Below are 23,323 nucleotides of genomic sequence, written 5' to 3'. Positions count from 1 at the left end.
CAGTGTTCACTTTTGGTTTATAAAAGCTAAGTTTAACAACTTTTTTACATTAACAAATGTTAAGGTTTGTATATATATAGCATCAATTTATCTAGTAACAGAGAACTCCTACACCAAGTGCAAGATAAAGATAAAAATATTAATATATTTGGAATGTGAATATTTAAAGCTTATAACTAGACTTGTGGGGAATAATATAGAGTATGAAACTTAATTAGTTGGTTTTGGCTTATTATTTGGACTATATTTACATGCTTCTTTCTTAACACATCTCCCTTTTTGTTGGTGGGGTGGGTTAGAAAATGATAAAAATAATAAAAGTATGTAGTAGAAAACAATATCTGAAAAATCAAATCTTTCCAAGATCTAAATATACACACTAGCTAGCTATTTTCAATTTCAAAAAAAATAAACTTATTTAAAAATAGAAAGAAAAAAAAAGGAGAAAAAAGAAAAGTAATGACAAAACACAAGTATAATGGATGATCTCTCAACAAGAAAGATCTAAGAGAAAAAAAAAATATGTAATTGAATAAATTAGGTGATTTAGTACTAGAGCTTGAGGGATAAGTCAAGTTGTTGTTGGGACTCATCTTGATTATTAGTCTTCAACTCTGGCCACCATAAACAATTGCCAGTAATTTCATCTTTGTCGACATTCGAGTTCGTTCTAACAACATCAAACCTCCCTACACTGGCGTGGGACGGTGGTGCGGCGGCCAAATTCGATGTGTAGTTTGCTGATGCTAATGGTAGTTTCCCTATAGTAGGTTGTTGATCAACATGGGGTCTAGATGACCATCCTTTTGGTCCATAGAAGCCTTTGAAGCCCGAAGAAGAAGATGTCGAAAACATGGAGTTATTACAGCTAGGAGGTTTGTGGATCATTGAGTGTACCTGAATTCCAAGTGATCTATTGTTGTTGTTGTTAAAGCCATGAAGAGGAAGTGAAGAAAGGGTAGAGCAATAATTTTGATCATTTTGTTGTTGTTGTTGATACACATATGTATGACCAAAAGCTGCAGCTGCTGAAAACATAGGACTACTTGAAAGAAAGCCCATTCTTTGACCTCTTTTGGCAAGATTTCTTTCTCTTTTATGGGCATTTTGGTGACCTCCAAGTGCTTGTGAACTGTAGAATTTCCTTTGACAATAGTTACATGAGAAAACCCTAGGCTCAGTAGTTGTATCTGCGGATGCTTGTGGTGTAGTGGTTGTAGTTTCTGATGAATTATTATTACTAGCAGCCATATTATTAAAACTACCTATAAGATTGAGTTCTTGATCCAGTCTTGATTCATGATCATTACAAGTTTCTGTCTTGTCTTCTTCTTCTTCTTGATCACCATCACAAATTTCTATCTCTTTCGGTTTTCGTAATTTGGCATCTTCAAGTAGTGGATCACAAGAAGAAAGTAGTAGTTCTTCTCCATATGATAATTCCATTAGTACTAAAAGTAGTGGTTGTCTTGAGTCTCTATATTAATTGGTTTGAAGGGGTATGTGAAGTTGAAAGGGGAAAAAGAAGTTGTTTGTGGAAAGTGAATGCTTTGTGCTTTAAGTGGAAAAATACTATGTGAAAGAGATTTCCTAGATAAAGACTTAATAAAGAGAGTGTTGATTTGAGCTAAAGTACAGTATAATTCTAGGTAAAGCTTTTTCACCTGACTCCACATATTAGTTGATTGCACAGTCTGATCATGTTACTAAAACAATTACACCCTAGGCACTTTAAAGTTACCTTATCATATACATATAGATTGAATCATTTCATCATTTATGGCTATTTTTTTGGAATGAAAATTTACCATGTCTCTATCTACAGAAGATGCATGATTCCAACTAAAATAAGTTGTGTATACTGTATACTTCTTTTTAAGAAACTAAACAAGTCATCCAAAAGTTTTAGGTACCACAACATGTCATATAATTTTGTTAATTATTTCATAATCTTAATATATATAATACATGAGTCCAGTTGGTTATATATTATAATAAATAAATATGATAACATCTTGATCATTGGATCATGTTAAATCTGATACATGAATATACATATAACAGAAGTGTCTATATTGATGCAAGGAGATTTTTATAATACAAATTGATTTACGGTTAAAATAAATTACACTAGCTTTCATCAAAATTATTTATTTATTTATTTTATTATTTGTTCTATTTATACCAAACCCTAATTAATTATTATTTATAATTTATAATTCACAATATATATATATATATATGAAAATGATAAATCCTCAAAACCAAATAGCCTAATAATCCTCCTAATACATTAAAAAGGTGACATGTGGTATCCGCTAATTCTCTTTCCTAATCTTGTCCCTGATATTTTCACATGTTATCATCTCATAGTTAAAAGGATTGTTTGGCTATTTGGATAAGAGGATTAACCATTCTTATTAAACTAATTCACAAAAAATTTTTAGTATTTATATTTTAAACAAATAATGAAGCCTTCACAATATTTATAATTAAAAAAACAATTTATGAGGAATTCTCCATCTAAGATGTTGCACAACCCGATATTCACTCCCATACGTATGTGTGTATAGATTATGTGTGTATAGATTTAATCATTTCAGTAACACAAGGAACACCAAGACAATCTATCAAGGGAACACAATTTGTCTTTATGCATGTTGGTCTTCATGTGCAGCTTCAACTCTCCGTTCTATAAAGGGTATTGTTTTTTAATCGTAGGTTTACAAATAGATTTTTATATTTCTATAGATTAAGTATTCAAGATTGAACATCCATTTGTTTATTTGAGTTTGTTTAATATATATAGTACCATCTTCTATTATAAATGGGATAATGATTTCTTTTAATTTTGAAAAGAACGTTGCACTTTTGTAAACCCAACACACATATTTCATAGTTTATATTTATATATTACATCTATGTATATAGTATCTAGTAATTATTAACTTTAATTATTTATGTAACCATCAACACGTGCTTTGTATTATATTTAATATGATTACGTCCATTTATGATATCTCTATATAACTAAGAGAGAATAGGTAAATGTTTATGTAACTATTTTTTTGTGTTGAAAACTAAGCATTTATCCTATGTGTAAATTATTAATTAAATCTCATCATTTTTAATAGCCTTTATTTTCTTATATATATTATATATAAAAAAAAATTTGTTTCGCGTTATACTTTTTATAAATATATCTGTTAATTTAATTATATCTTATTTTCTTTTTACAACCAAATCTTTTTTTAAATTTTCAATTATTTAATTTAAATCTTCAAATCTATTATTTTCATACAAATAGATACTGATACTAATATAAAAATAAATATATAATAATTAAATGTTATCTTTATCCTATTATCTACAATCAAATATTTTGAATGATTTGTGTTAGGTCCAGTTTTGCTGAAAACTGGATCTCTCCAGTTACATCTGGAGAGCATGAAGAATTGTTCGAAGTATTTGAAGTCCAGTTGCAATGTACAGTTTATGCAACTGACGACTTCCTCCGGTTGAGATCTAAAGACATATACCTGAAGACATTTCAATTGAAGTTGAAGACAACAAATGGAAGAAAGAGAATGACAATGACAGCGAAGCCCAGTTGACATTCTGCCAGATCAATCAACTGGAGAATCCTCCAGTGTAAATGTCTTTACAAAGCTTTACACTGATTACGAGGAGACCCTTTTACACTACATCCTTTTAACCGGAAAATAATCTTTTCTGTGGATAAAAGTGCAAAGATGTAGAGTGATTGAATAAAGTAACCTTTTGTCTTACTTTATTTAGCACACACAAAGGATTATTTACTAATACTTTTGTGTGCTGTCAACCATATTTGTACGTCGAAGTTGAGATCCCAATGCTCATACTTCGACTAAAAATAGAGGTCCTTGCCCAAGCATTTCAACAACTTTGCAAACGCATACATTCTGCAATATTGGTGAACTTGTGCAATATTCTCTCAATCGTAAAAAGGAACATTTCGCAACTTTAAGTGTTTCGATTGTTAGGAGAATTTTCAAGTATAGATCAATTGTATTTCATAGTTGTTAGGATATTTACATCTTTGTATTATCTTGGTTCCGCAACAATCTTGTATTTTATTTAACAATAAATAAATAAAATACACTTGAAAATTACATATTGTCTCACCATACTTTCTTACTTGTCAGTTACATTATTGCATTGTATTTACTTATTCTGCCTGTCACCTTAATAAGTAACATTCCAGTTAACCTGGTACACTACTCACTCTAAACTGGTCACGTCCAGATTAAGTGATAGTGTTGCAAAGTACTCTCACCATTGACATAGAGGTGTCTTCAACACCCATCTAGTATTAGTTGGGACTTTCAATTTGTAATATATTTTAGAATTTTAATATTCCCCAAAATTATTCATACTAGAATATTTGTATATACAAATTTTAGATTGTATGCTTTTCAAAAATTTATTATTCATCATAAAGTATTTTTCTCTTTTTTGTTTTTCTTTATAATGATTACGCTTCATAATTTTAAAAAATTTATTGCTTTTAATGGATGTTGGCCGGGTTACAGTGTGTCTTTTAAATCTATTTTCTATATTTTTTTTATGACTAAAGATTTAATGTTTATAATTTTAAAACATTAGAATTATCTTTTAATTAAGAATCAGTATGAATGGGCTATTCATTTATGTTAAACTTGAGATTGATGTATTTACTAGCAATCTTATAAATATTTATTGTTTTATTCCATAAGAAATCGGTTTTTAACTTTTGCGTATCTATTGAGCTTTATTGACTTTATTATTTTTTTAGTAATAACGTTTATTTGTTTTCTTGAAAATAATTATAAGGTGATAAAAGTACAACATTTTTACAAAGCAAATATTTTGAAATTTATGAGAATTTAAATATTTGTAGTCTTTTGTCTTTATATATAAAGTTCTCATTCATAAAATACATCTTGACACATTAGTAACTCAGTATTGATTACAACATTTATTTGTGACCCGTGCATCGTTCGGGTTTAATCTAGTATATATATATATAATTTTCTGAAGTATAACAAAGATGTATGTATTAGTAATTTTATATTGCTAACAAATAGTTATAGAGATCTTTTCGAATCCTTGACTTCGTTGTTGCTTTTGATTTTACGTACGTGGAGTTGTGCTTGGCGGATAATAAAAATAATGTGTAAACAATATATATATATATATTTCTATTTCTCTTTAGAAAAAGTCATAAAAACACTGAGATAGTATATATTGTATTAATAAGCTAAATTAATAATTTAATTAGGTATGATAGATTTTGTGGATTAGTTTAATAAGAATGATTAAAGTTTTGAGATCAAATGGAGACAATACGGCAAACAACGGCAGGTGGGAACTTTGATGACATCCAATCACAAGTTAACTGGCATCTAATTAAGAAAAAGCTAGCATCTTTCTATAAAGGAACTACACCACTCCATTAATTTGGAGAATCCACACTATTATAGCTAGCTAGCTAGACCAATTTGAGTACAGTTACTTCCAGTTGCATGATGATGATCGATCAGTTATTCGTCCAACGGGTAGGCCGGGTCGCTTGATAGCAATATAATAGAATGTTGAACATTTTTGTTATATTCGACAACAACATACGATGTTGAAAAAAAAGATTTAAAACGACTATATATATTGTCAGAATATAATAAAACATTCGAGGCCGAAATTAATTTTGGAGACTTAATGCATTTGCGCACAATTAGAAATTGGAGACTTAAAAACAATTTCTAATTAAGGGTAAAAAAAATGAGCCAATAATAGTTATAATATATGGTATACATGTTAATATGTATATGTCTAGGAAAAGATTCATGAGAACCATTTGAATTAGAAGAACTATGACAACTTCTATATTATAACTTGATGTTCATATATAAATGATATATGTAAATATATTCGTTCAAGTTATATTTATAATTACTTATGTTTATATCTATATATTTCTCATATGAACCTTACCCTATATGTGTATGTATATATATACCAAACCTTTTTATCTATATCAATACACATTTCTTAACCTCATTTTATTTAAACTCTTACTAAAATGATATAATTCTTTTATATATTTATACAAATTCTACCACAATGTCTAAAAACACAATCAATCTCTTAATCGTCACAAGCTTAAGATAAGTTCCAAATTAATCTTAGTCAATACTTCGATGTTGTGACCCGTAAGTTATTTGTTCCCGAAAAGAACAACTCGTAGCCAATAAATACGGTTTTCAAGGCGATTTTGCTCTTCTGGTCGTCAACCCAATTTAACAACCATATTATCATTAAACCGGTTATTCACTTATTCCGTCACAATTCTATCATCCACCAAATTTTTTGTAAGATCAACCACACTCTATTTTTCTCAATAACAAAATGTTGAAACACCGCACAATAATCCAATTTAAGTAGAAGGCGAAGTAGCTAGATGGATCAATTTTAGGTGTAGATTTTCATATATAATTTGCCACATCACTTTTGTCCACATTAATTATTATAGCTAGTATGAAAAAAAATGGTGTGAACAAATATATATGAAGTCCACACTTAAAATGTGAATTTTTAGAATTTTACATTTTTTTAGTGTGTACAAATTTATACATACTTCTAGTTCAAAATAGCTTTTCACTCCTAAAAGCGTAATAAACTTTTAATCTGTTTATGCTAACTAAAAGCGTAGATAGATATAATGTTATTTATAGTGATGGTTTGAATAATAAATATAAAATTATGATAGATCAATATGAGAAAAATTGTTTTATAGACATGCTAAATTATGTCCCGTGCGATGCGCGGTTAGAGTAATATAATTAAACAAATTATAATTGTATTTTAAGTAATATCACTTAAAAACGATGGTTAACATATTTTTTTTAAAAAAAATGATATGTTTTTCTAACATAAAAATCCTCTTAAAACTACAAGATTGATGTGGATTAAACTAATTTTATTTTATTTTTTAATTTCACCATCTGACTTTTTCACACGTTTTAATCTAATAGTTATAAGGATTTTTAGGCTAGTATTCTAAGAAAAATAATCATTTCTCATAAAAAATTATAACTTTCTTTATCTTAATAATTTAAATACCAATCAAATTAAAATAAACATAATAATATTTCAATTTTAGATTAATCACTTTTTTGATTAATTAGATTACTCCGCCTCACGTTTCTAAAAATAACTGTAATAATATAAAATAGCTAACACTATATTTTTTATATATCAAAATTGTATATAGAAGCAATATACTCTAAAGAAAATACGAACTTTATATGTAAAACCATAGGTTTTTTTAGACTAACAACTTAATTATTAATAAGATATATAAAAAAACAAAAACATTGAACTAATATTTAATAACCCCTATATACTTTTCATTTTGTCCCTTAGAGACCATTGAACTTTTTTATTTCCCACTGGGTCATTAAAAGTTGTCAAATTGTCTCATCTAGGTCATTGGACTTTTTTTTTATTTTCGACTAAAGATGTTATTAAACTTAAAGATGTTCTAGGCAGAGTTTAGGTAATCATGAACCCAAATCCGACTAAAAATTCACATCGCAGACCCGAACCCGAATCTGGCGGGTCCTTGTTTACTTACTAACTATCAACGGGTTTCCCATGGATAACTGGAGATCCATTATTATATTTTCTCTAAACCCGTTTACTTACTATATAAATATTAATAGGCGGCAAATAGAAAACCAACTGATAATACAATGATTACAAGGTAGCATGTACCCAAATCAATAAGGCGAAAGAAATGGGTCAAAACATCTTTCAATCAGACGACTTTCAGAAGAAAAAAAAATATGTTGGACAGATTGATATTTACGGGTCAGGTATATAAATGATCGTTGCGATACAAAAGATGGAAGTGGCTATTGTAAAACTTAATAAACATCTTTTAGTGACATAATAGGAAATTAAAAAGTTCGATGACCTAAATGGGACAATTTGATAACTTTTAATGATCTATTAAGGAATAAAAAAGTTCGATGGCCTGAAAGGGACAAAATGAAAAGTATATGGAGGTTTTAAAGAAAAAACCCATATTTAATTCAATGAAAACTTAAAATCTACTAAAACTTATTAAAGGGGTTTAAAATTTCGTCTAACAACATTTCTATTTTTTAAAGGAATTAAATTGTAATCAAATTATAAAAAAAACCAAAGTTATACGTAGTAAGATGGTATCATGAATCGGGTATATCAAATAGCTTTATTAATTTATATCCATTATACACATATTTTCTTATTTTTTAATATTAGCTGGTATTCTCAAAAAGAGAAAGAAAAATCAAAACTCACAACATGTTAAGATTTAATAGATGTTTTTGTAAATTATTTATTTATTTAAGTTTGTCACTAAACATTTCATATAAGATTAAATAAGATAAATATACACATTTAAATAATGCCTATTTATCTAAAAATTGATAAATAAACAAAAATTCTAATTGTAAGCTAGATAAAGGTGTCACATATGATTTTTTTTATTTTCTCTTAGTTATGGATAGAGATTTTCTAAAATTAATAAGTAAAATTAAGAGAATCTTGACATTTAAATTAAAATAAAGGTTAAGATTTAAAGTTGATTTTTAAATTTTCACCACCATTAATTTTATTTCAATGGTCAAAATCTCTTAACTTCACTTATAAGTTCAAATGAACTTTAGAGGATGTCAATCCGTTAGTTATATACCGAGAGATGTCTAATCAATCGATAAAACAACTTTTTACAAAGAATCTGGTAAGTGGTAATAAAACGCATCTCTTCTCTTTAAAGAGAAAGGAAATTAATAGTGAGATGTTATTGTTGGGCAAGGAAGCATACGTGGCAAGCGTTGATGTGGGGTTTGTCTTTTTTTTTAATTGGTTGAGAAGTGGCCGACAGTTACATGGTGGACGCTGACGTGGAAACAAGTCTTTTTTGGATATTTAAAAGTTTTATAATGTAGGCTTTTACTGAGACATTATTTATTATTTAAATAACATCATCAAATCTTCAAAGTAAAACCTAAGGATAAGTATGATCTTGGCTTTTCATTACTTTAATCTTCTTCCAAACTTCCATCCTTTATGCCAACTTCCACTCAAATCATCTTCTGTTAGTTATGTTATTTATTTTTTTAAAAAATGATAATCACAGCCCTAAGAAATATCATTAACAACTTATTACATAAGTAAAAAGTAGTATTTTATATATATATTAATAATCGTCCTTTGAATTTTCACAAGATTAAGTATAAACTTTAATGCATCAAATTATTTAAAACTCTTTTTTCTTTCAAATTTCAAATTTTATTTAAAAAAAAAAATCCTAGTATTACAAGACTCAATTAGTGGAAGGTAACACACTCTTAATTATAAAGTCAATCGGATTAAGCATTTCAAAATCCTAAAAAAGACGAGAAATAATGCATCTTTCTATTTAAAGATATTTTGAATATTATTTTATAAATTATGTGATTATGATATGTATCACTTACTATTTTTTTTTAACAGCACTTACTAATTGTTTGATCCCTTTTTTATGTTACATATATTGACTTGATCGGCATATCCTCTTTCTTACAAGATACGAGTAATAATTTGTACTTGGATAACATATATCATTATTTATAAAAAATTTTACTATACAAATTAATAATGGCTGATGAATCTTTTATCATATCTAATATCTTCCATCTGTATAACTAAAAAAAAAGGATATATTAAGGCTTACGTGACTATCCTTTAATCTTGATAAACAATCATTTTGAATATGTCAAATTTTTATGTTTTTCCATTTAATTTTTTTTAATTAATTTATTCCAACCCATCCAATCTTTATCCTAATCATTGATATGTTACAATGAATCGAATTGTCAAATAATATATTTGTCAAGTCATTTTTTTCTTAGTTTTTATTTTCTCTTCTAATTTTGTTTTTTATGTACTTATATTATATTAAAGTTTTATTTTATAATTAATTTTATTATTATTATTATTGTTATTATTATTATTTCATTTTAATTCTTCTTCCTATTATTATTACTACTCACATATATAAATTTATTATAACTTAATATTACGTTTAATTAATCATGCTTAATACATTTGACATATATCATATATATTCATAAATCATAATCTTATTATTTGCATTAATCGTAATTTGATAGTTTTTATGATATCATAAACTATGGATAATACTGTAACGATCAATATATTTTTAATTTACATTGTCGGTCAAGCCCGAACAACGTATGAGTTTAATCTAGTTATCCAACCTAACGAAATAATCATTTATCTATCTTTAACTAAAACTCTTCTCAAAACTATATAATATCATTAATTGTCAAGCTTTACGAAAAATGCCACTGTCACGTGATACTGTTCTATTGGATGATTATATACCTCGCACCACTATCCGGATGTTGTCATATCGAATTCCATTTGGCTTTTTTTCCGGTTATTTTAACATCAAGTTATCTAAAAAGTGTCACCGCCACGTGGCACTGTCCTATTAGATAATTTTATATACCCCACACAACTATTCGGATTTTGCTATATTGAATTTCATTTTTGAGTTTTTCTTGGTTTTTTTCACAAACGTTTTTTAATAGCAACTCACATGTGTGGCGAGTTGTAATTGGTTCATGTCACACCCCATATCACTATTTTGATTTTTGCTATATAGATTACCTTTTTGATTTTTTATGGGTTTATTTTTTTGGTTTTTTCACACTTTTTCTCTTTTGAGTCATCCAATTATTTTGTGGCACACGTCGTACCACTACTTGCATTATGCTACATATTATTCGCTCAAATTCTAAACTAATATAATGATATTTTTACCATATCACATCCTGTTCATGTTTTTAATAAAAACTAACAAAAAAAATATTAAATTTTCACATCTCAAAAAATAAAAAGTTCCATAGGTAACAAAATTAAAGATGCATACATAATACATGAACATGGTACTTGCGCAATGCGGTGGTGGGGACGATGGTCTAGAGGTGTAGGTGACAGTATTATTGATTTATTGGTGGTGGTGGAGGTGTCAAGTGGTGTAGGTTGATGTAAATGTGATAGTGTAATATTTAAAAAGATAAGAGCTTAAAGTGTTAATTATTAAAATAAAGGTTTAGAATGTAAATTAATTCATTAAGGGCAAATTTGATAATTTAAAAAAACTATTTTCATAATGGGTGTTTATTAAGGACACTTTATTACCTTCGTATGTAACATTTGAGTAACACTTTCTATTTGTAAGGGGTGAATAATTTTTATAAAGGGAAGTAATATTGCTACAACATAAATTAGCCATCCACAACAAATGTATAAATTTATTGTATAATGTACAACTGTATAATGTAGGTATTGTTGTAGATGGCTAGATGATGTTGTAGCAATATCATTTTCCTTTTATAAAAGAGTATAGATAGATAGTGTTTTATACATAAAACAAAAAGTTTTAATGATATTTTGAAGTCATTGAATGTTTTACCTTATATTATCCGTATGTTTATAAAAACTAGATAAATATAAGCCTATCTCCAATGGGGGTGTTTTTCGGTGTCCTTAAGTGCCTTTGAATATCCTTTGCCGTTGAATTCTGTCCAAAACTAAAGATTTTTTGAAGAATGCCCTTACCTAAGGGCATGCCCTTACTTGTCCTTACCTAATATATTTTTGTTTTTAGTGGAGGTAAAAGGATATGTAAAAATGTTTGCATGGTTGAAGATAAAATTATAGGATTTGAAGGATTTATAAGGATGTAAAAAGATTTGTAAGGATATGATGTAGCAATTCATGAATGCCTATAAGGACGTCTTTAACATTGGAGATAGCCTAAGTGTACAACATGATTCATTAATCACGTTTCAAGCCCTTTTGAATGAACCGATCACAATTAATTAATCTTTTATTATGCATGGTAACGTAAATGAATATCATATTATAACGTGATAACATATACGAGTCGATCATACAATTATTTACTGATAAATGACTTACAAGTCACAAACATAGGAAAGTGATGCCAGAAAATAAACAAAACTAGCTACGTACTGACCTTTCTTAGACCTATATATTTAATCACTGTATATTTAATTAAAATGAAGAATACAAAAAGATGTTTAGGTGGTGTTTATTTTTAACTCAACGGACTAGTGAGGAAATCTTTAAAGTTTAAATACTTAACTTTTGTAAATTGCGAGTTTATCTGTTTCCAATTTAATCTAGAACATATAACTTAACCCGAAAAGATAAATGTATTGAATCTTTCTTTTTAATCATTAAGCCATTCACTTTATTAGTATATTCATCAGATAGAGTAACGATGATTTGTAAAAATTGGGTTAAATGGCCAATTTAGATTTGAATATATATACGATCATCATTCAATTCAACATGTAAAAATTGGGATAAATGTATTGTTTCTTTCTTTTTAATCATTAAGCCATTCAATTTAATAAACAACAATGTTTTGTAATATGTACATCTTTGTATCTACATAAACATAATTTAATGAATAACCAAACAAATAAGACAACTGTAAAAGAAATTACACACGATATATATGCATGTTTCACCCCTGCTAATATGATAACATAAAACATTGAATTAGGTTACATGATTCATAACACTTAAAAAAAGTTAATTTAACATTTTGATGTTTAATTAAGTTATTAAATTCAATAAAGTTCGGTGACTTCAATCTGATTATGTTGTTTGTTGAATTCTAGATGAATGATAATGTAAACATTTGTGTGAAACGAAAAGAAAACTGTAATATGGCCAATACGTTAAGAAAAAGGGTTGGGTAATTATATCTGATACGGACAATACTATTTTACGCTCCTTTTCTTACATTTTGTGTTCATGATGATAGTTTATGTATCATTTTATTAACATATATCATATATCGAATTGCTAGGAGTTCTAGTTCTACTAACTTATAAACACATGTTTGTTTTCTTTTCCTTTCTATTCTCTCCACAGACGGAACTCTGGAGTAAATGATCCAAGTATCCAACAGTTTATAATAAAAACTTTTGAGGCTATTTTAGAAGGATATCGTTACTTATATGAAAATGGTTTTACATGATTTGATAGGAATAGGAAGGAAAGCAAATAATGGGTGGGAATGTGGGACAAGGAGAGTAGTTACTAAAACATGGCATATGATTCCACATGAATCATGACATACTATGCATGTCTAATCTAATCAAAAAGTGGATCAAATCTCTTTACAAGATTTCCATGTCCAGAATATTAAGTCCCTCATTGTTAACCAAATACAAAACATTAAAACATTTTACACCAACATCCATCCCCCAAAGTACATTATTACCTTTATTTATCTTCCATCTCATCATTCTCATGTCTTAACTTCAGGGTCACATCAACTCCATTAGCTACATTAACCACCTTTCCTTGTAGTAACAAATTGAGTGTTCCCTTATGTCATCATATTACATTCTCAGAAAACTACCACTTCATAATGATAATGTATCTTATCATGTTCAAATGGTAAGAACTTTAAGGTCAAAGTCCAATCTCTAATTTAATTACCATTCCTGTGCGACAACTCAGCTTAACAATACCCAATCCCGCAAAGGCAAGGTAGGGAAAAAATTGAATGTGCTCAACCATACGTGAGACTGCTTCCAAAATCCAAACTTCCTGCTATGAAGTTAAACTTTTAAATCAAACACACATTACAGACAACAATTCCAAGAATGCTATAAAAAAAATGCAACTGTATCTGGAAAGTTACAGACTTAACAAGACAACTACTTCTGTGTTATAAAACAAAAGATTATATTACAGAAAACTGAAATTATATTTAATATGTACATTGGAACATAACACAATAACTCAAAAGGAACATCAACTAAAGATTCACCTTGTACTATGAAAAAAATATGAATATTGACTAATGGATGACCAAGGAAGCATGAGATTAGCTGACAAATTTAACACACAAACCTGGAATGATACAACAGTACAACTGCGTGAAACATCCAGTTTCAAGCTTTCCTACAAGATTGGATCATAAAGCATATACAGCACACAATGTTAAAAGGCACTCTAGAGATACTTCTTGGTTCCAAACAATTGAGCAAGTCTTGCATTTTGCGAGAATATTGTTATATATTACATTTCTATGCGTGAAAAACCCACTAAATCATAAATGAACTACAAAAATTATTTATACAATCAATTGGTGACATGGTGTACCTCAAAGCTGCATCAAGTGCAGCCACCACAAGACTACCAAAGTTGCTTTGCTATTTGGTCAACCAGTAGATCAAAATCAGAAACATACAAACGGATGCAACTAGAGAAAGAATTATGGTGTCCATAGACTTCTTTTTATTTATTGCAGAGATAATGCTATTCACCTGTAACACCACCACATACAAGAAGGTTTAATAACTAAGATAGCAGATGTGAGATGTAACCAAGAGATAATATCTGAATGAACAATTATTCAGATGGTTTTAAGTAGTTGGGTAGATCTATTTGTAGTTTAGTGCAATCAAAATCAATAATATCTTGTAGTTAATCAATTCAAATACTTCACTTACAGTGGGGAGCCGACTGCTAACGTTGCTAAGCTTTGAATTTACGCCTCTAAATGTTGACCTTTGAAGCACAAGTGAACCGAGGGTCTCTTGCGCTTGAGATATTACACCGTCCATCTATAAAAATGAGACAATCATATTAGTCAAATTTATCAAGGTATGATGTTTTCAATCAAAAAACAATCAAATAGATTATGCCCTTAAAAGTAACTTGCCACATAGGTAATTAAGCATTGAAAGTTAGAAGCAAAAATTGGTCCCTTTAGATCTTTTTTATTTTGTTTTCAGGACCAAACAGTACCCTTCAGTTTGTTCGAAATGGAATCATTTAACCAACTGAACCAAGGTCATCCACTCATTTGGCATTTGGCAACATTGGGTCCATAAGATTAGGTCGAATACTTATAAATTATAACAAAATTCATTATCCCACAAATTGTAGGAAAGAACCGGTAACTTTTATTATAAGAAATCATGAAGTAAATTCTACATTACATTGAAAATCCTTGGCCATTTATTTTAATAGGTTGACATCAATAGCTGTAGGGCATGTAAAAAAAAAAAAAAAAAAACCGATGATGCATGATCGAAGCACTTATATATTGGATTATTTTCTCTTGAAGAAAGACTCAAGTTTATCTAGTTACCTTTTCAGAACTACCTACATTCCGATTCCTAGCCTCGTATCGTATAAAAGAGATCACTGACTCAGGAGAAATAGACACATAAATACCAGTCACCAGATCGGATATACATTTCGACCCCCCTCCCCCCTCTCCAAAATTCAAAGCTAAAGTAATATTTCGTATTGCAAGCTGTATGTCTGATATCGTTCAGGTTTATTAAAGAGACGAATAAACCCACCCAAATCAGGATAGCACCTCTATATCTTCAGGTCTTGTAGAAATTTTCCAAGCATACGTAATTAGTAATTCAGTGTTGGAAACAAGGATATGAAAGGAGTTCACATCAGTTATTGACAATGGTTATAATCAAAAGATGGCTAAAGATTTTAGGCTAACACAACTGAGAGCATTTTGATTTTTGAGTCGTTAGCAATGAGAAAAATAAATAGGGAAAAGAATGAAGTCTTGACAGGTGGAGCAGACACAAACTATATCTAAAGCAGCTGACTTAGATTATGTGAGCATATCTAAGTCAAAACCATTGACCTAGGCGAGGATGATGTGGTAATGGATTAAGGTCCGGAGCGCTGATTATATTGCTCAAACAGATAATGGAGCTAACACAGACACAAATAATACCTTGGTGCAAGAAGTTAGCACCAAAAGAACACTCTATAACATCTATAGTCTAGCTAACATCAGGGGTCAAAACAAAATCCCCAAATAAAAGCAGTTGCATCAAACATTTGAGCATTTGTCCAACTGATGTGTTTTGTCAATGGAAACAGATGTCAAATAGTAGTCAGTGTTTGAGAGACATAATAATCATATTGGGGTGGGACCCAAGAAAAGCTCAAGTCATGGACTCATGGTTCTGCACCAAATGCACCAAGCTTTACCTAACGTCTCTGTTTGTTTTGATATATGACAACAACGTACACACTTGTTTAAAAATGTAAAAAATACAGACTTAAGCAGTCATACGCTATTTCCGGACCAAAAATGACATCTTGGTGTAGCACTGGAGCACGGCCTCTCTGAAGCATAGCACAGTCTTTGCCCTGTGCAAGAGCCGTGCTCCACTGTCCTCGGCACGTTCGACTTTTTCCCGCTTCGTTCTTTATTCAATCGACTTGTAACTTTCAAGGAATTGGGTGTAAGCAAACTCTAGTGGTTAGAGTTGGACGATTCTTTAAGTGTCAAGAATTGGGTTTCATCCTAGTGACTAGGAGTTGTTGATATCTTGAAGTGTCAAGGTATATAATCGGATTCTCCACCAGATTTGGAGTTCATAGTGCTACAAATCCCGATTAGTAAATCGAGGAGTGTATTAAGGCGAATTTGTTAACATTCGCCCCAACCACTATACATCGTTGTGTTCTTGTGTAGTAAAGTGTTTCCTTTCTTACATGTTTGTGTATGGTGTTAGTTACAAATTACTTGTCATGCACAAATTAAGTCTCAAAATATTGTTTTTGATCTTAACATTTTAAAAGAAGTTAAATAACTGGTATAATCTATCCCCCCCCCCCCCCCCCCCCCCCCTCTTTCCTCTTTCTCTCTCTCTCTCGATTACACTTACATTTATTGTAGCTCAAATCGGAAGCTCTTAAATTGTGGTTCAAAAATTAAAAGTTCAAAGGTTTAAAGAAGGGGATGGCAATACCAGTTACTTTCATAAAGCAAACAGAAATGAAGAAGGGACATGAAGCCTAACCTGTACACAGGGAATGAAATTGCTTCTCAATGTATAGAAAATGTAAAGAATATTTTAGGTGTTAATAACTATGTTAACTTGACTGTTAATCCGACCGGTCTTTTCATGAACCAAATGCCAGCAGCAAAAGCAACATATATGCTTTAAAATGTAGTGTATGAGGAAATCAAAAAAGCAATATTATGGATCATCGTGGGTACACATCCAAAGTTTAACGATATCTTGGAATGCTGCAGTCCCGGACATCTGTCAAGCTGTTAGAGGTTTTCTTCAGCCATGGTAAAATATTGGAATAACTTAATGCAACAGTAATCTATTTTATACCAAAGAGCTCCATGCCGAGCTGGTAACAGATTACCACCCAATATCTTGTCGTAATGTTATATGAAATATGTGAATATGTAAGCAAGAGTCGAACAAAAGAGAGCCTGTCACATTTGTTGGAAAAAATCGATCAGATCTTATGGACGTGCCTCTGAAACCAGATGCAAGTTGTAAATCTTGTGATTGAAGAAAGCTTCCACATAAGCGTGAAGAGATTGAAGACTCTTCAGTACACAAAATCGATGATGGGAAGAAGGTATTAATGTGGTAGGACAGATGGAGTAATCTTGATCTACTTAGCAGCACCATCGCAGAAAGAATGATTCATAAATAAAGCCTTTGATTTGTCGGCATAATTTATGACATGGTGGTCGACGGAGAGTGGAGTTTGGCCTCAAAGATGGTGCACTAGATTTGAAATGCTGAACATCACTCCTTTTCCTATATTGGTCCTAGATCGAGATGCTGAATTATGTTGAAAGTTCAAAACAGGGCAACTTGGTGATTTTTCAGTCAACCAACTATTGCAAGATATTTGGCCAGGATGAAAAGAAGTCTCATGGATGTGTTTAGTGTGGTTTTTTCAATTCATTAGTCGTATATACGTATAATGACCTACTATGGGACAACGATTAAAGATGCAACTATGCAAGACAATATGAGATTATCGCATTCAAGCCTGGATGTTAACTGGATGTTTTGCAACTCTCAAAAAGATTACCACAATCATCTTTTCTTTTAATCTGCTACTAAAGAAATCATCCAATGTGGGGTCGACATTGACGCTCTGAAAGATTCCATGCCCAACTCGGCAGGCACAATTTCGTGGTATTCTTTTTTGATGTTTGCTTATGTAGTTATCAACTATGGTTATATAAACATAGAGTATGCTAAATGAGGGAATGTTCTTAACCAAAGGGTTTTTTTGTGATTATAATATTGGGCACTTGAGGTAAGTTCTGGACTATGTTAGATTTTATTTTTTGTGGGATTCCCACACGAAGCTGTACAAGCTATAATTAAAAAATTACAAATCTGATTTGAGCTGCCCGACTTTTTAGGGATAAGTATTCTGAAATGTAACAAACTTTGGACAGATGTCTATAGTAGGAAATAACTAAAGTTTTGTGTATTGTATGTAAACAACTCGAAATTATGTTTATTGTATGTAAGAAAATGTAACCGACCAATCAAAATGTAACAAGTGACAACTATATATCGTTGCCACGTATGTTTTCTTACATACAATAAACATAATTTCGAGTTGTTTACATACAATACACACAACTTTAGTTATTTCCTACTATAGACATTCGTCCAAAGTTTGTTACATTTCAAAATACTTATCCCGACTTTTTATCAGCAAGAAACCAACCAAAACAGAAACATTCAATCATCCAAACCATCATTTTGTTCGGGCTAATTTGTCAATTTTCAGCTCTTTGTGCTCATCTTTATTTAAAAACAAATGGCCTCTTAGCTCGGTAAGGCTCATTTAGAAAACTACTTATGTTTGACATTTCTGTATAATCTTGGTGCCACTATTCCAAACAAACAAATGCCAGGGGAATATTGAAGAAGAAATTGGTTGAACGCACCTGCCCTGTATTTCTCATGAGAGTAGCACGCTCCTTAAGAAGAGACTGCTCTTGAGACCCACCACCCTCTTCTATATCTAACCTTGCTCTGTCAAACTCCCTGAAATCTTCAAGCAGTGATGCATGCTCTCTCTTAGCTCTGAGGCTCGAACGAAGTCGATTAAACTCCTACAAGCAAACACATTTGATTAGCACGCACATGTAAAGCAGTTGCAAGCAAGTAGTAAGGGTTCGTAGAAGTATTTATGACTTGCAAGAAGATACAGTAATTATCTAACAGGTGATTATAATGATCATGGCAGTTTCGAAAATACGCTCGTGCCTATTTATCTCTATAGAGACAGCAGCAAATCAAATTGATTGCACTTTCAAGAAAATAATGAGAAAAGTAATTTATCATACGAGCTTCCAAATGAACAAAATTATTAAGTCAATCTTTAAGACATGTTGCTCCCGGATGGCAAGATTCAGTATAAACATATTTATTCAACAGCAATATGTTGTCGGTAAGATGTAAGCCTAATACAGAGCCTTAAGCCCGGAAAAAATTACAGTTCCGGGAGAAAAGTAAGATGGTTATTATCCTCTATAGGAAGATACCGATGTATGTCCTTTTGGACTTGTTTATTCATTTACTTGAATGTATGAAAGGTTATTTTATTCCTTTTTCTTGAAAAGGAATGTATGAAGGTTAAAGCCCTTTCATTTAGAAAAGATATAACTTTGATAAGGTTAACAAAAAAAATGTTCACATGAAACAAAAAAGAAATAATTTAATGTAGCAAAATAGTAAAGACGAAAAAAAGGTACCTGAGTAAGATCATGATGAATTTCGTGATGTCGAGTTAATGTATGTGAAAAAATTTCTGATCCACCAGATGACACCCAGGCTTGCATTTGTGATATCACTTGTTGTAGCTGTTTAAGTAGTTGTTCTATGCTGGAACCAAGATTACCTTCATTATTACCATCATCAACTTTGTTAGACACCAGTTTACGATACATATGCATTTGATCATCCAACTCTGCTTCAAGATTCCTTGCCTGCACATATACCGATCACGATAAATCTAAAAAAGTGCATTTCCCTGCATCTATTGTTCAAGAAGACACAACTTTGTAAAGTACATATAAACAGAGCATAAAAGAAAAGCAATGTCATACATTATGAGCAACTCAATAGTATACATACATACATATATACATCTGTTTGGTGTGTATCCATAATACAACTGAAAACCAAAAACAGATCAAGAACTGTGATAGCTCACACAACTATTTGTTTGTTCACGTGTGATTACATTCATTCAGATTTGAAAAGTGATAGAGGTTCAAATCAGATCAAGAAAAAAGGTTGAAAAAAATGTTGACAACAAGTCATTTGATATCTGACCATATGTGAACAATTTGAAGAAAAAACCTACATGATTTTTCCTTTATGAAAAGGATTTTGCTAGCCACAGATTAACACGCAATAAAATGCTGTACATGCAAGTTGATAATTATGTATAAGTGGTGGTTATTTTTATGTACAATAGTTTATTACGTGTTACCACGACCCTCAGGGCTATGTTTAGCAGAATCCAAAATAGGTACTTTTATCAAATTTCACAAGTTAATGAACTTTATCATATATTTGATACTCCTTATCGAATAACATGTAATGTGATAGTCCTCCGAATACTTGACCTTTTTACGGTTCTCGTTTCGACCTTTCAGTGGAAAAGTAAGTAAGCACCCAATGTCGTCCTCCACGGGTTTTGGATCCCAATACCGCAATGATGTATCAAGGAGGTTAAGATGTAGACAACCTTACCCCTACCACGACCATATAGAGAGGTTGCTTCCGTGTTCTATCTAAGATAAAAAAAAAAAAAAAGGACCTCCAGCATTTTAAGGTATGAGAATAGAACCCTCGATCTCTGTCTCCGGAGGCAAGGGTGTTAATCACTTATCCAACCTTAGCTGGTTTCGTTTCAACCTTTCACTATCTACGTACATCCATAAGTGTTGTTTATGTATCATAACAAATTGTTCTAAATCATACTTTATATCAAATTCTCACAATCACCAATTACAAATCATTCCAATCTAGATCTGATCCTCTATAAACCCTAATTAATTCAAATTTACATATTCTAACAAATCCTTAAACACATATTCTAACAAATCCTTAAACACACATATATATATCTTTACAAAAATGAATGTAATTTTGTAAAACAAGACACACCCATTGGAAAAACTTTAATTACAACCATACATACAAATATGTGTATGTATATGTTTGTGTATAGATTATTTATAAGAAAATTGATAAAGATGGGGAGAAAAGAAACCTGTTTCCTTAAGGAATCCCAAGAGCTTGGTGTATCCATTGAAACAAGGGAGGAAACTGGGTTAGTTCCTCCCAGATCAATCAATCAATTTTTTTTCAAAAATTTTCTTTCTTTTTCAATATTTATTTTAATTAAAGAGATGGAGGGAGGGAGAAATATACAGATACAGGAATTGTATGTAAGTTGAGACAAACAAAACACGCTTCAAGACGAAGGAAACTATATTTGTTTTGTTAATGTTATTCAAGAAAAACACGATTTTATCACATAGTAATACTGTTTTTTGGAACGGGGCAACACCTGGATACTAATATATTTTTTAAAGGGAACTAGCACGGTAACCGCGCTATGCGGCGGTGGTCGTGGCGAAGACGGTGTGATGGTTGGACGACCGTTGGTGGTGTAGCGGCGGTGAGTTGTGTATATAATTGATGTAAAAGGTTAGTGGACATATTTTAAAAGATAAAGGACTGACAATGTAATTTAATCATTAATGTTATGAGGATAGTGTATATGAAAGTATTTTAAGGGGTGTTAAGTGTATTTTCAACATTACCAAAATTTAAAAGAGCTATTCTTTTTATATTATAATATAGATGATTCACCCTTTTAATTTATTAAACTAAAAATCTTTTTAATTTAGAATACGGGGAGTAGGGGTGTAAGAAATGAACCGAAAAACAGAAAAACCGGTTCGAACTGCGTGATCCAAAATCGGAAAACTGAAACCGGAAAAATCGAAACCCGAAAAAACCGAAAACAAAAAACCCGATGTGTAATGGTTCGGTTACGGTTTTCATTATTCATTACTCGTGGTTAACTGAACCGAACCGAATTTTGATATATACCTACATATAATCATATATGTATTAGATGAATACATCATTTACATATCTATTTAGCTAATTATTTGTATTTGTTGTCTAAAATATTAACAATTTTACTAATTTTTTTTCACAATCTATGATTAATTTTAGATATTTTAAGTAATTTTATATATATAGATATATATACTAAAAAGAATTGTTAACTTTGTTTAAAATATTTATCAAAATTATAAGTAATATCATATAAAAGACATTTTAAGTTGTAAATCATAATACTCTAAAATAGATACTTGCATTGCCTAAATATAACGTTAGAAAAAAGTAATTCAAAATTAGATGTAATGTATATTTATTTATAAAACTGAAAGGACTAGACTAGATAAACCGAAAACGCAAAAAAAATATATTTTTTTTTTATATACCCCACTGCACCACAGTGGGTCGAGCACTCCCCATTGCGCCGCAGTGGGAAGAACATCAATTCTGGACGAGGAAAACCACTGTGCCGCAATGGGCAGCACATCAGCAACCCTAAAACATTTTTGACACTAAATCGAACTTGTGATCTTCAATTTTCAAAACGAAATTTACAAAACACTTTTAAGAGATTACCAACAACATTACAAACACGTTGTATACATAATTACAACTTAGTCTAGTTTCAAAAACCCATGAACACCATAAATGGGTCGTTTACCCATTTGACGCTATTTTCGTCCAAATATAACTTCGCAATTTACTGAAACTTACACCTGCCCATTTACACAATTTAACGAAACAAGACCATCAAAACGGATTGTATCAAGAGCTAAAGGGAGAGGGACTTCTAAGCCTCTAAAAGCCAAAACTAGCCATTCATCCATGAATGACCTAATACCTTCAAATCTTGCAAAATACCACTTCAAGCTCTATCAAATCTTTCAAATCAGCCACACTAGTTCCTTCTTCCGGAACTACCTATAAAAGAGTAAACAACTAAAATATAAGCAAAGGCTTAGTGAATATACTTGCATACATTTACGAATACGAAGGAGGGCATAGTACAAGGACTTTCACATGTAACCTATGGCATCGTCATGTCACATTTACATATTCACCTTGCACACAAACAATACATATATGGATCCATATAAGTTAAACAATCACATCTATCGGGATTCTTAGGCCCCGAAGGTTCTTAGGCCTCATATCATATCAACTTTCGGGATTCTTAGGCCCTGGAGGTTCTTAGGCCTCATAAACAATGCCCCACATGGCTT

General features: G+C 30.7%; 2 protein-coding genes across 3 annotated transcripts; both read right to left on the bottom strand.

The window, feature by feature from the left end:
* Positions 1-340: 340 nt before the first annotated feature.
* On the bottom strand, positions 341-1,546 carry LOC122585169 (zinc finger protein 3-like). The gene has a single exon (XM_043757276.1). The coding sequence runs from the start codon at positions 1,444-1,446 to the stop codon at positions 553-555; it is 894 nt and encodes a 297-aa protein (XP_043613211.1). The 5' UTR covers positions 1,447-1,546; the 3' UTR covers positions 341-552.
* A 12,603-nt stretch (positions 1,547-14,149) lies between these two features.
* On the bottom strand, positions 14,150-21,493 carry LOC122579503 (Golgi SNAP receptor complex member 1-1-like). 2 transcript variants are annotated; one of them, XM_043751686.1, is made up of 5 exons: positions 21,238-21,493; positions 19,709-19,942; positions 18,899-19,066; positions 14,637-14,750; positions 14,150-14,450 (listed from the first exon to the last, which is right to left on the bottom strand). In XM_043751686.1, the coding sequence occupies exons 1-5, from the start codon at positions 21,274-21,276 to the stop codon at positions 14,337-14,339; spliced, it is 669 nt and encodes a 222-aa protein (XP_043607621.1). In that variant the 5' UTR covers positions 21,277-21,493; the 3' UTR covers positions 14,150-14,336. The 2 variants fall into 2 exon arrangements, with proteins under 2 accessions (XP_043607621.1, XP_043607628.1); XM_043751693.1 differs by lacking the exon at positions 21,238-21,493 and adding an exon at positions 20,588-20,711.
* Between the last annotated feature and the right edge of the window lie 1,830 nt (positions 21,494-23,323).

This window comes from Erigeron canadensis, chromosome 1 (assembly GCF_010389155.1).
Source record: "Erigeron canadensis isolate Cc75 chromosome 1, C_canadensis_v1, whole genome shotgun sequence".
Lineage (NCBI taxonomy): Eukaryota > Viridiplantae > Streptophyta > Magnoliopsida > Asterales > Asteraceae > Erigeron > Erigeron canadensis.
The sequence above is the reverse complement of the archived record's forward strand: the minus strand, read 5'-3'. Positions and strand labels throughout refer to the sequence as shown.